Genomic DNA, 14,813 nt, shown 5'->3' on the forward strand with positions numbered 1-14,813 from the left:
CCACAAGCCCACGTGGGCTCGTGTAGTTACGCATGTGAATATTCTTCTCCCTTTTTGTAGCAGTTAGGAGTATTGAGTTATTGTTATCAATACACAATACATACATACATTTGCATAATTATATATATATAAATAAAATCGAATCGTCTGTCCATGCTTTCAAAATAACTGCGTTTCCTAAAAAGCTTAGGATACTAAAACAGGGACTTTTAAATTTTTGTCTGTTTGGTCGAGCTAAACTCTGTTAAATGGGACTGGTTTAATCGAGCTAAACTCTGAACGGCTAAACTGGTTTAATGGGACTTTTACTGGAATATACCGCAGATTATTGACCAATATATAGGCCACTCGTTATCCCGGAAAATGGTTCCCGAGGAATTTGTGAAAAATTGTATTTCCTGCGGACGAAGTTGCAGGCGTCCACTAGTTGAGAATAAGAGATATTGTCGATTTGTTGACTTGCATAAGGAATCTGTGAAAACAATGTGGGATTTCTCAACGGCATGCTACAAAGGGCTGCCTTGTACCCATCAATCTGAGTCTAAACGTTAACCTCATGTGCCTGTCAATCGGTCACCCTTCAGACCGGAGCTCAGCAATGCTGCATGGCGGCAGAACTCGTAGCTTTACTTCTAATAAACGAGTTGATATCTGTTTATGTTAACAAGCAATTACTTCTAATTTTGTGTGCAATAAAGACTATCTACATCATCACTTACAGCTAACACGAGTTAATCGCTCACACAAAACAGAACCATGATTGTTTTGAAAAGAACAATGAGTGTAGAGTCGGAAGGCACAGAGTAAGGCCGTGTTCTGACACCCCCGCCCCCGCGCTGAGTCACGCGGCTCGGCGAGGAACCTTCGCCGGCGTCAAGGCCCGCCCGAAGCCGCGACGCGGATGTTTCGTTTTGGTGTTCCTGTGTAGGCTGCCTTACTGCCACCTGCTGTGTCACGATCATTGCCAAATTGAACCTTTTTTTCTCAAGTTACAATTACATCATTATGCATGAGTTTAAGAATATTTTTCACGCCTACAACTATAATCACGCCTAATGGAAAGCAGTAATGGGGTCTAAGTTGTGCTTGTCTACAAGTTGCCTATTCACTTTTGCCTTGAAGGTATTTAAATTGTAGGGCATTCTACACTTTTGTTGTGCGAACACTGCAGGTCGCTATTCTAGCACCTTGGTATGCCAAATTCCATTCCAGCACTTTGGGATCCATCGGCTCTTCGAACTAGGTACTCTGCCCGTTGCCACCGTTCGCGGCTCACTGAGCTATGTGAGCGTCTTTTGCTTTTCTGCGTATCTCCTCATTTCTGATTCAATCAGACACAGAAACTACAAGCATAACTCACTCCATCGCCCGCTGAGTGACTTTTAGCCTTTCGAATGGTCTCATTGGTTCTAAAATTATTGTGTGTCCGTTGGACTGATGGCATCTGGTCTATTTGAAAGCATATTTCATATCTACGATTACTTTTATATTTTGTTTTCAATGTGGTACCTATCGCGCCGAGTCACCCAAAACTAACCTAACCCACCAGCGGTACATTGTTTACAAATTATTTTTTACCAATATTTTTGCTCAACTAGAGATACGCATTACTGCTGATGGTTATAATATGTCACGGCATAAAATTATATTCCTTGTTGTTAAACAGCCTCGCTTGTTGTTGCTGGAGACTTCACAATATTCTTCAAATATTCGATTCCACTAAATAGAATTAGATGAGAAATAAATCGACATACATAAAGGTTTTGAACTTATTACAAAGTTTATTTATTTGCCGATGTAATTACGGGCACCTGAAGCTTGACATCTATGCAGTTTTTTTCTCAATGTGTAAGTGCCGTAGGCTCCTTAAAGTGACCTTAGCGAGGGTGACGCCACTGAGATCACATCCTATGCTCTGCAGAGCAGTTCACATAGTAGGATCTGTTCCTAACGAGTGCACCCTACGAATGTTCTGGTTGTCGGCGTTGGATTCTCACTTAACATCAAGGTTATGATGCGCACCAAGCATATCCCAAAACGCAAGAAGGACGTCCCAACGCGACGAAAGAGGCTGATATATTCGATTGCGCCGTTATTGGTCGACATTTCTCTTTCTCTCGTCTCGAGATATGACGGAGTGGGCATCACAGGCCTACAGGTGTATGTTAGGACTGTCAACTATTGCAAATACAAAAAATTGTTCCCCGTAGCTTGTATCTACTATTCAGTGCCTTTAGTTACGAACTGGACATCCTATTGCACCCACAGAACAATAAGCACCGAGCGACCATTGTTCTAGATATTTTGAGCCTACAATGAACAAGTATTCATTGACACACTGAAACTTTGAATGACGTTGTACTTGTGACCGTGTGCCGCTAAGTCGTTGTCAAAGTTTCAGTGAAGCCCGGCTCGATTTATTATACTCGTAGTTAATGTATGATGTAGTGTGTACACATGCAATGACCGCTAAACGAATCATTTGTGTAAGACTAACGACCTTGATCTTCATGGGCCGATTCATGTTTTTAAGGTTCCGTTAGACAGTTCCTTGGGACCTGCATTTTCATCTATTACATTATTGTATCTGTATGTTGTTATGTTTAGCATAAACACTCGAGAGGTCATGGGTTCGATCTCCGCCCGATTATAAACAATTGTCTTTACTCACTCCTAGTCCTACCGTACGAGTAATACAGTCTTTCAGGGATCGGGGATATTGGTAATAATATGGCTTAAAAAAATCAAAGAAGTGAGCATCATAGACACATGCGTAGCACCGCAGATTGTGTCGCGGTGACGTCACATCACGTATATATTTGATTGTACGCAACGCATCACTTGCGTTGATGATGAGTCGACTCCTATAGCTCTACTCTGAGTCCATTAGGATTTTTATCCGAATATTAAGAAAAGTTGAAATCATACCAACCAAATCTCGGACATTTACGTGAATGATTCAAATGATTTATACTTTTATTCAAATAATTTATTCTTCATAAATCACTTCACTAGGTTACGAAATTGTAGATCAGAGTTCATCAGAATGTATTTTTTCTGAAGGTTGATTGTGAAAACTGCGATACGGAACCCTTACGCCGCGAGAGCGTCACGCCTGACCGCTGGTTATTACCACCTACATTTATTAGAACATTGTTAATGGTTATTTTTGGTCAGTGTTTTATATTTAAATTTTGTATTTTAATTAAATAATTATGCTCATGAGTGCATAATTGACGTACTGGGATACCAATCTGCAGTTTTGCTAGTTAGTATTGCAACTGTCCGAGGTTTGCCAACGTGTAATGAAAGTTTCTTATCATCGCCCGCATGACACACCCACTCGTAGTACTCGCGCACCTGCTCGATGAAGGGAAATATCAAGCGGCTCAAAACCGTGTCGTGTGGAAGTCCTTAAAGGAGGCCTATATGTAGCAGTCCATCGTCTCATACTGATGACGATGATATACTACATGTTCGTTCTAACTTTATGGATAAATATTGACGACATCACACGCTTAATAATTATTGTAAACAGCAACTCGCTAGATTGAGAACCGTTACTCAGTTAAACTAAGTTTCTGAGTACTCATACTCAATCGAATTAAATTATGTACAGGTACGCCGTTTGGACATTACTGTTATTGTGGGTTACCATACGGATTGTGCACCTGCACGCCGACGGCCAAACCTTCACTCGACATAACTCATACTCACCATCTCATCGTAGATGGTCTGCGTGTCGGCCGTGCAGTCGTAGGCGGCGTCGTACGTGAACAGCTTGTCCTGCCCCTTGGGGTTGTGCACCTGCACCGCGCCGCGCTCCGCCCACACCTTCACCACCTGTGCACACCACACCGCCATTATCATCCTATTCTAGACCTCCCTCCTTATAAGAGAGGGATATGGAACCACCACGCTTCTCTAATGCGTTAGCGATCATGGTCAGATATTTCTGACAACGACCTGGACCGACGGTGAAGCTTCAAGGTGCTCTCCGGCTCTTGGCTGATAGTTTGCAATGAAAATTTCTTGGAAGCAAGAAAAACTCAGTGTTTCTTAGCCAACACCAGGATTCGAACCCAGATTCTTGTGATAACGAGACAATTTACAACATATTATGTGACATTTTGTTCGAAAACTTGTTGCGATATTGTTGAACGACATTGGTAAAATTGTGAAAAAAAATTGCAAAGTCATGGATGCATTTATTAAGTACCTAAATTTATTATTTTCTGAAATAAAATACAAAAATTATAAAAAATACACTAAACATTCAGACTTATATTAAAACCCCATCACCGAGTTAGACTATTTACCATAGAGGAATTAGGTATAGGTCTGAGCTATTTACAGACGATAAATTAAAATTATGTTAGTATGGAAATTATTTAAATATGTTATACATATACATTTTCTGCCATCACCAGAGACAAGTTAGGAAAACAAAGAACTTTGCAAAGATGGAATAATAGAGGGCTGTACTATGTAGACTTCCATATCACAAATTCTTGATGAGGTTGACTGCGCTTATTAATGAACGGTCTCAACGGGCTTTAAATCGGTAGAAGAAGAGTCCTCTTACCGATTTAAAGTAGAGTTGATCAGAACAGTTCTTGCGTCTCTTTGCGAGAGATCATGTTTGGTATTTGCCTATAGCATAGGCATTCTTACAGGCAAAAGGTACAGTCACATTCGAAAAAATATTACAAAACCAAAATTGTTTTGTCTGTACAGCGTCTTATAAAAGGTATTGTTTAATCAGTTCTGCATTGAAACATAACAGATTATCTGCACGACTATCGATTACAATACATCGATATTAAATGGCAATTGTGATAACACCGCGCGGTAGGTACTATACCTACTCGTACACGGTAGCAGCCGGTTCGCGCGCAGTGTGATGCGGCGAGGTATACAACATGTAGGGTTGTCATCTCTCAAATCGTTCTTTCTTATTGCTGGACATATTTTATTTAAACTGACCGATGCAGGATAAAGCTATAATTTTTTCGTCATCTCTATAGTTACATAGTTTTAGAATATTTTAAATTTCTATTTTATTTACCCCTAAAACACAGAGAGCCAGACGATCGCGGTGCGGTGCGCGAGGCGCACTGCCTGGTCTATTATTTCATGAAAATCTATTTATTCTCTACACATAGCTAGTGCGTTTAATATCTAACACCAGATAAGTAATTATTCTTTACAATATTGAAGTCTCGAGGAGTAAACAAACTATACAGTTTGCACAGTAGGAGCATAAAGTTTAGTTTAAATATAGATTGTGCACAAACTGCATCGTTTCAATACCCCAATATATACCTGTAATTTTCGATTCAAATGAAAGCCCACCTGGACGCTACCCGGGCGCCTTCTAAACTAAGCCATTCGGCAAAAGCTGGACCGATGACAACCCTAGGTATAATCGATTTGTCGCATGATCGACATCTCCACGGAGCGTGAATAAACATCGATTAAGCGCCCGCTCGGATCTATGACGAACGGTAATTAGTGAAACGCTTCGTTTGTATAAACAGACTAATTTATAAAATCTCTATTTTGTCACTGTTACCTACAAACAAAACACCATTATGTTACAGTTAATTACAAATATATGTATACAATTTTGAATTAACAATTTCTAATAATATAATATACTTAAATGACATCATTAAAATACTAAAAAAACCAAGTGATATTTTTATGAGTACTTACAGAAAACATTTTGTTATCCAACACCATGTTACCTACTCGTTAGAAATAATTACTCGTAAGGTTAGTTTACAACTTAAACTATCGTGCGTGTTCGTATAATATACTAAAATAGAAAAACGGCTACATTCAAGTTATCAGGGTGTGCCCGAATATTTTCGAATCTACGGGGTTCATAGTTCCTACGTATTTTTTTTTTAATTGTTGTTTGCCGTATCTTTTTAACCGACTTTCAAAAAGCAGAAAGTTCTACGTTCGGCTATATATATGTTTTTTTTATGTATGTCCGGGGGAGACGGGGATCGATTCCATGACTTCTCTCATTGAGTCCGGCCCCTTAGCCGTGGCTACTGAGGCTTAATCTTTTAAAAATTCGTTTTTCTATTTCAGTATATTAGTCGTATATCCAAGGTTAATTGACGAGTACCTCTAAGTTTCCCTACGTCCGCGAATGACGTACAAATTCGTTGTCCGTGTCCAATCAATAAGAAACGTAAAAACATAAATAATTTGCACGAATTTGCGCACCATTTGACCGCTGCGCTTTTCGCTTGACCTTCGCTTCACATGTTTACAAATATCCTAAAAGTAACTGCGGTTTACGGAACCCATTATTCCGGTCTTTTACGAGTATAAATCCCTCGCACCAAATTACCGACCTTAATAATTATTCCAAGTATTATTTTAACTCTGTTCAATTTGTGCAAATTTAAATAGTTTATTTAGCTGTGAACATAAAACAAACACACATAGTGGCCGGTACTGTGTATTATGTAAAAATTTCGCATTTACTTATTTGTAACGAAGCGTGCGAATGGCGACATTTAACTAGGAAATGCATTAAAAATGGCGCCAATTTAGAATAGCGACTGCAGTTTTTAGTATGTACAACTAACTAACATAAATTTTTCAATAGACTTCTATTATTTATTTTAATTCACCTGCATCTAACATGATTATTTCGATGACAACAAAATTTATTGTACATAATTATGGTGTAATCATACCGGGAGAATTCCGAGATGTGTAGATCCCCTCGTCAATGATACAACATTTACCGTTTATGCAAAAAAATACTCCTTCCAAAATGTTTTTATATACAACTGTTATTTTCTAAAGTTTAGTGGCTCTTACTACTAATTAGGCAGATATTAAAATTTTAAATGGTAGACATTTCTGTGTATATTACTCGACCGGGTTTTTTGAAAAAATTACGTATTTTATAGCACTTAGCATTTTGCTTAGCTATGATCAAAAAATAGTGATACGACCAGATATCATAGTTTAATTATTTTGTTTAAGCCATTGTTTTTGGACAGGTAACTATTAGGTATACTACATGCACATTTATACAAAATTGGTGTCCTGTGAAAAGCCAAGAATCTGTCATACTACTGAATGTCGTTCGAGTAATACACATCGAAATGTGGGGTTAGGTGTCCGTCCCGCGCCCGCCGTTAGTGCAGCCGACCGTGTCGTGTACACCACACCTGTAGGGGGGCGTCCCCACTCTTACTGTCCGACGACTTGGCCGACAGTCGCTCGTACCACTTCTGCTCCGGCCGCGACTTCTCTCGCTTCTTCCCCTATTGCACACAATAGAAATACCCAAAACATTAATACATTTACACAGATATGAGGTATCCAAAGCACACAGCTGGCATTTGTACAAATCTTATGCCTAGACACTCAGATATGCATGACATGCACATCGCGACCAACACACTACGATTACAGTTGTATCCAGTAGCGAAGGCTGAAATTTTGTAATAGGTAACGATCATGTGTTTTTTAGTAATGCGCGCAGGCGTTTATTGTAAAGATTGTAAAAATGCTAAGTTAATATTATAAGAGTAAAACCTATCTCGAGCGTATAAAATAAATTATATATAATATGAATATACATAATCAAGTTTGAGGTCAGTGAAAAAACTATCAAAATACGCGTACAATTTAGACACTTATTCCACTTCCACCATCCCTAAGCGTCCTGCAGATTTGACAGTAAACTTGATCGTGTGTAGCTGGCATAACGGCCAACAATTAGAGCGTCCATAGAGCGGGCTGGCGGCGCGTGCCCACTATCAACACATCGCACCATGCGTGCAGCGTGCAGCGATAGCGCGGCGCCGTGTATGCAAATGTTACGCTCATTATACAATTTACGTACATCAACAGAACGTGCGTCATCTTACCCACGGCAGGATTTTCTATATGGGCACGAGCACGATATAACTACATCGTTCGTTATCAACCCATATTCGGCTAACTGCTGAGCTCGAGTCTCCTCTCAAAATGAGAGGGGTTAGACCAATAGTCCACCACGCTGGCCCAATGCGGATCAGCAGACTTTACATACGCACAGAATTAAGAAAATTCTCTGGTATGCAGGTTTCCTCACGATGTTTTCGTTCACCGATTGTGTCACGTGATATGACTACATACTCAATAGTTAAAGGTGCTTTTTAAACAAAAGGTTAAACAATAATTGTAAGAGCTAGTTCAGCCATATATACAGGATGCTCGGAAGTATTTCACATAACTCTGGGGTTATTTATATTCTTTACCAAAAATTAATTAAAAATGTTCAAGGAACATTTGTTCTAAAATCAATATTTTCGGGATTAATTTCTTTTGTTAATAAATCTTAAAATGTGTCCCTTTTACGCATCCTTATAATTATGACGTAGCCAAGTTTTACGTATTTTAAAATGCAAGGATGGATAAAGGCGTGTGTTGCATGGATAGTCGGGATTATTTGAATTACTTTGTATGAAAACATAAAAAGTTTCAATTTTTTCAGTTAAAAAAATATTAGTTATGCAGTTCGGCTCCTGTATGTGGACTCGTGAAGTTATGGGGAACGCTCCCGAGCACCCTGTATATTACATTAATGTAGATGTTAACATTATTATGACGGCCTCCGTGGCCCAGTCGCATGCGCGGTGGATTTACATGACGGAGGTCCTGGGTTTGATCCCCGGCTGGGCCGATTGAGGTTTTCTTAATTGGTCCAGGACCGACTGGTGGGAGGCTTTGGCCGTGGCTAGTTGGTTACCACCAGTGCTTATCGGCAATGGCGTTACGCCAAGAGATTTAGCGTTCCGGTACGAAGTCGAGTAGAAACCGAAAGGGGTGTGGATTTTCATCCTCCTGCAGGATTGTAGTCAAGGGTTGACTTAACAAGAATAAAAAAAAACAAAACATGAAACCAAGTGTATGTGCATTGAAATGTAAATATCAACATTTTAAAAGAAGGAACAATATAACTAAAATCCTTACTTAAAATATTTTATTTCATTTATTTACTTATTATTTATTATGAATTTTTCAAAGTTTTTGTCTGTTTCACCAAATAGGTGTCCACGTGTGTACATGTTTCTGTGAGTGACTTAAAGCCAAATTAAATAGATCAACTGACTAATTTGTACATGATTTATTATAGTAAGGACTCAAACCCGTATTAGCTTCCTTCGATAAATGGACGATCCAACACGAAAAATAATTCTATTAGAATCAGAAGTTCCTGAGATTATCGCGTTCAAACAAACAAACAGCTAATATAATGTAGGTATGAGAATAGCCGAGACGTTCTAGCCCAGTGTATATGACCTCTGCCTCCGATTCCGGAGGGCATAGGTTCGAATCCGGTCCTGGGCATGCACCTCCAACTTTTCAGCTGTGTGCGTTTTAAGAAATTAAATATCACGTGTCTCAAACGGTGAAGGAAAACATCGTGAGGAAACCTGCACATCAGATAATATTCTTAATTCTCTGCGTGTGTGAAGTCTGCCAATCCGCATTGGGCCAGCGTGGTGGACTATTGGTCTAACCCCTCTCATTCTGAGAGGAGACTCAAGCTCAGCAGTGAGCTGAATATGGGTTGATAATCAAACGGTGAAGGAAAAACATCGGAAGAAATCTGGATACCAGAGAATTTTCTTATTGGACTATTGGCCTAACCCGTCTTATGAGGAGACTCGTGCTAAACAATGAGCCGAAATTTTGTGGGTTGATAGTGATGAACAAGAACTACAGTCGGAATCTCGGCGTCAACAAAACGATTTTCGGACCCCCTCGATATGATACAGAGCAGATGAACGGCAATGAGTGTCGGTCGAACCAATTGAGGGGTCGTTGACCCCATCACGCGAGCGGAGTCGGGGCGGGATGTGTTTATCTGTTTTTTGTGTGTAATGAGTCAGTCGTTATACTCATTTGACTCGCTTTTGTAAAGTCCTTTTCATGAAAGAAGTTCCCCAGACCCGGCGCTTGTGTTATGCTGTCAATTTTAGTTCAGGTTTTAGCCGCGGGTCTTCTTTCATGAAAAGGACTCTACTGTGAAATGTTTGACTTCAAGAAAGAACGCATCTTTTTTACGGTTTCCACAGGACATCGTACCATATCGCTAAATCGCTTGGCGGTACGTCTTTGCCGATAGGGCGGTAAGACCAATTAAGAAAAAAGCCTCAATCGGCTCAGCCAGGAATCGAACCCAGGCCCTCCGTCTCGTAAATCCACTGCACATATACCACTGCGCCACGGATTCCGTCGAAATTGCAGTTAAATTGGTGGTGCTGCACACCCTGTAATTATTCTACTAACATCCGATAGTAGTTAATGAATTTAACACCCTAAGTCCGCCAACCCAACCCGCATTGAAGCAGCGTGGTGTCTCCAGCTCCATATCCCCTCTAGCTCTGTAGTGGGGGGGGGGGCGTTATAACAGGCTGACAATGCTGCCAGAATTCGGCCAACAGCAATACAAGGGAGACAATAGCTGAGTCAGCGGCGAGCGCGAGGATTGCAGCACGCGGCGCGGTGTAGTGTTGCGAATCGGGTAATGCTATATGATTGCGCGATGATCAGCCTCCGAGTTTCACCGCTAAATCTACGAGTTACGACGCTACAAGGTCGCGCGGCCTTCGCTTTCGACTGACGTTCGAGTATTTCATCTGCTGTGGCCTGGGCTAAGTCTGCCAAAACGTTTACTTATATCTATCTTTTTAAAAGGGAATGCCCATTTCCGGTCCTAGCCTACCCTAACCACCCGGTAATTTATTTATATCTAACAAAGCCTGAGTTTTAGGACATTTTTTGAAAACTCATGAATGGTTGTTTCATGTTTTTCACAGAAATAAACAACGTTAAAAAATTAAAATAGCCTAAATTCCTCTTGCCCTCAAATAAGTCGTAAACAACAAGTTTACTAAGGATTATTCCAATTGACGGGGATCGAACCCGTGACCATCTGCGTTTAAACGGCGCTTTAACACGTATTAGCTATTGTGGAGTTTGAAATCAATTACAATTTTATCGTTTGAAATCGAGCCAATAGGTATAAAAGGTCTGCAGTTTTTGCACCATCTGTCACCCACATGAGCGGTCGATCACAAATGGACAAATCTCACGGCATTCTTTGATAGCAATGATAGCAATGTATGTGTGATAAAGTGGCGCGCGGATCACGAGGTCCAAGGTTCGAATCTTGGATTGGGCTGTGAGACATTGATTTTTCTTTCTTTTAAGTTTCAGTGTAAATTCTCAGCTTGGAGGTGGGAAGAGAAACTGATTTTTTCGCCTGGCGTGACAGGTCTAAGCTCCACATATCTCCTATAAGGAGGCTTGGCCCAGTACTTTCAGGGAGTAGTAGGCGTTAAATAGGGTGATAATTATAATAATCACACTAATACATTAAAGGCGAATGTTTGTGTTTGTGTAAGTGTGTAAGTATGTTTGTTCCTCATAAGCGCTGCGGCTACTGAAATTTGGAATGATTTTACTCTGGATTAACACGTAGGCTACTTTTCATCCCGGAAAAATCGATGGTTACCGCGGGATTTGTGAAAAACTGAATTCGACAGCGCCCGCTAGTTATAAATAAAAGATAGGATAAGTTTTTGCACCATCTGGCGACCACATGACCGGTAGATCAGTAGCTATGCAGCAACGACACATTGCACGTGAAGAGAAATGGACAAAATGTCAACCAATAGCGGCGGAGTAGAGCCTTAATCTCCTTCATCCCAACTCAACGAAAGGGAGCGGTCTCGCTGATCTTGGTTGATAATTGACTATTGCTTTTCCACGAGGTAGTCGTTTGCTCTCACATAATACAGAAATGGATAAAATACGTCGGCATGAATTGATAGTAATGTATGTGGACACAAGCACGCAGCAATGCGTTGTGCGTTGTGCAGTGCGTGCGGCGGGCGAGGATCTATGGCAGTATGCCTAAATACGGGCCGGCCCGGTATGGACAATACGGGTACTCGTACTCTCGGGGCTACTTGCGCGCGCCGAGATCACTTCTTGACCGACTTCCACAAATTGGCTTATATTATTGCACAGGAAAATACACAAATGAACACTACATAAATATCCAGTCATACGTATTATCCTACTAATATTATAAAGGCGAAAGGTTTCGTGTAAGTATGTTTGTTACTACCGCCGCGACTACAGAACCTATTTCCCTGAAATTTGGAATATTAGAGTTAGATCATAGGTACTCTGGATTAATATTATCGCAGGCATTGTCTAGTATTATTCACCATTAACAATCTATATTCGACTCACTGTTGATCACAAGTCTCCTGTCAGAATAAGAGCCATCAGGCCTTAGTTCACCACGCTGGTATACAATGCGGATTGGCAGACTTCACACACATAGAGAATTAAGAAAATGCACCTATACAGGTTTCCTCACGATGTTTTTCCTTCAGCGCTTGAGACGCGTGATGCCGCGGACCGGAAACAATGTTAAGCTTCATTATCAGCGTGTAACACAGGTTAAATTTTATCCTCATATTCCTACAGTAACGGGATGTGGATGATATTTAGAAAAAAGGAAAAAAAAATGTGTCAAAATGAGATTGATTGCAGCGCATAAACGCTGTGAAAACTACAAAGTCTGCGTTGATAATAGCATCATGCATGCATGTATTATGCAGCATCAAGCAAAATCTTTTATTGCATCAACGAAATTTTATTTGTAGGGTAGCAAAGTGGGTAGATTACACATTTCTATTAATGTTTTTGATTTATTTACCTACATTATAATTTTATCTATATTAAGTACTAATTGTTAGTTCGATTGCATTAAATAAATAGGCTTTGAAAGTAATGGAGCGATATGAAACATTCATACCATTATTATTTTTTTTTATTCTTTACAAGTTAGCCCTTGATTACAATAAGTGGTGATGCACTCTAAGATGGAAGCGGACTAACTTGTTAGGAGGAGGATGAAAATCCACACCCCCTTTCGGTTTCTACACGACATCGTACCGGAACGCTAAATCGCTCGGCGGTACGTCTTTGTCGGTAGGGTGGTAACCAGCCACTGCCGAAGCCTCCCACCACCAGAAAACCTCAATCGGCCCAGGGGATTCTGGGGGATTCGGGGGGACACCGGGGATCGAACCCAGGAGCGGGACCTCAGTCTTGTAAATCCACCGCGCATACCACTGCGCCACATAGGCCGTCGAAAAATATATAAGCCTATGTTATCTTTTATGACCATATAAGCTATATTGTATCCCTGTACTCCTGTGTACACAGGCAAAGATGACTGATAATGATTTTAAATCAATGTTGGCACTATTAGAGACCATAATACGAAGAATGTTACAGGATTCTTTTTGTCGCGAAAATTAAATCAGAAGGGGGTGAAATAGGGATTGAAAGTTTGTATGGAAACTCCTTCATTTTTCGAGTTACATTTGTAAATATTGGTATGTGTGCCACCAGCAAAATAATTGAATTTAATTCATATGCAAAAATATGAATAGAAGGTGGTGAAATAGGGGTTTAAAGTTTACATCTAGTTTCACGCGCACGAAGTCGCGTGCGTCCGCCAGTTTCAAACAAATTGAGGAATGGTACAGGACAGTTAGTTTAAAATTTTAAACATTGGGCAAATAAATGATAGCTATGAAAATGTATGTATCCATATATCCATGAATTAATTTGTTTATATTGTTTGCTTTAAAGATTATAATGTGACACTTTCGATGATGCAATTTACACTAATCTATACTTTTATCAGTACTTCAGATAATATCTTACTTTATGATGTTATACCCACTTTTTTATTATGTGCCTACTTTAAGTATATGTGAAAGTTTGTGTGTAAGATTTATGAATTAAATTTTCATACTGAACGATTTGAATAGAGCATTAGAGTAAAATAGTTCATACATGAAAACAAAACAGGCACACATATCATAATAAATAATTGAATATATGTATATAGTTAATTAATATATTTACGAAATTTGTACCATAATGCTTAGTCTAAAGTCAACCTGCCTGTTATACTTATATAAAAAAATGTTCATACAGACAGACAACAATTTTATAATACTGTTCTTACAAGTATTACCCACATTTTTTGCTAACTTTATTTAATGCATACAGACAATCAGTTTCTGTTCATTTATAATAATTAAACCACAAGTTTCATTTAAAGTAGGCACATTTTATGGTACATTCTTATCTCACAAGTGCATAGCATAGCGCCTATCTTAGTGTATCATGTATTCATGATTCACTGAAGCAACACAGTCAAGCTGTTGTCAAACTCCTCACTGTTTCACTTTCAGCTTTACTGTGATTCAAACTTTACATATAGTGCAATATCAACAGACCTATACGATATGTTGTAACTTCTAACTCTGATATCGCAACATACTAAACTCTTATGATAACCCTTGTGGGATTTGTTTTCTATACCATCAATATGTAGTATGGAAAACAAATACCATATACCTAATTCAGAAATGATTTTGGAAAGCAGATGTATGCTGCATACTATACCTGATTTGTATGTAATATATTCAAGTACAGTTCTGCTTAATTGAGTAACTGAATTATAATCTGGTATTTCAAGGACTTGCACTTAAGTTTGCAATTTTAAAAAATATTTATTGTTTTTATTAAAAATTCTACTGTCTACATTTTTTTGTGACTGCAATTCAACATTTTGTTTAAAAAATCTTGTCAAGAAAATATCTTTTTACTGCTGCTTTAAAGCCAGGTTGGTTGACATTATTTTATGTTTCATTCTGAAAAACAGCAATTCAACAAAATTTATT

The 14,813-nt window shown here is 39.3% G+C and overlaps 1 protein-coding gene across 1 annotated transcript in view; it reads right to left on the reverse strand.

The window, feature by feature from the left end:
• Positions 1-14,813, reverse strand: part of LOC112046641 (kinesin-like protein Klp68D) — a 49,399-nt gene that overhangs the window by 33,662 nt on the left and 924 nt on the right. The window contains exons 2-3 of the mRNA XM_052888869.1: positions 7,206-7,301; positions 3,718-3,843 (exon numbers count right to left, since the gene is read on the reverse strand). Of these exons, the coding sequence (XP_052744829.1) occupies positions 3,718-3,843; positions 7,206-7,301 (222 nt within the window). The remainder of the gene's footprint in view (positions 1-3,717; positions 3,844-7,205; positions 7,302-14,813) is intronic.

The sequence above is a fragment of the Bicyclus anynana genome, chromosome 23, assembly GCF_947172395.1.
Source record: "Bicyclus anynana chromosome 23, ilBicAnyn1.1, whole genome shotgun sequence".
In the NCBI taxonomy this organism is placed as follows: Eukaryota; Metazoa; Arthropoda; class Insecta; order Lepidoptera; family Nymphalidae; genus Bicyclus; species Bicyclus anynana.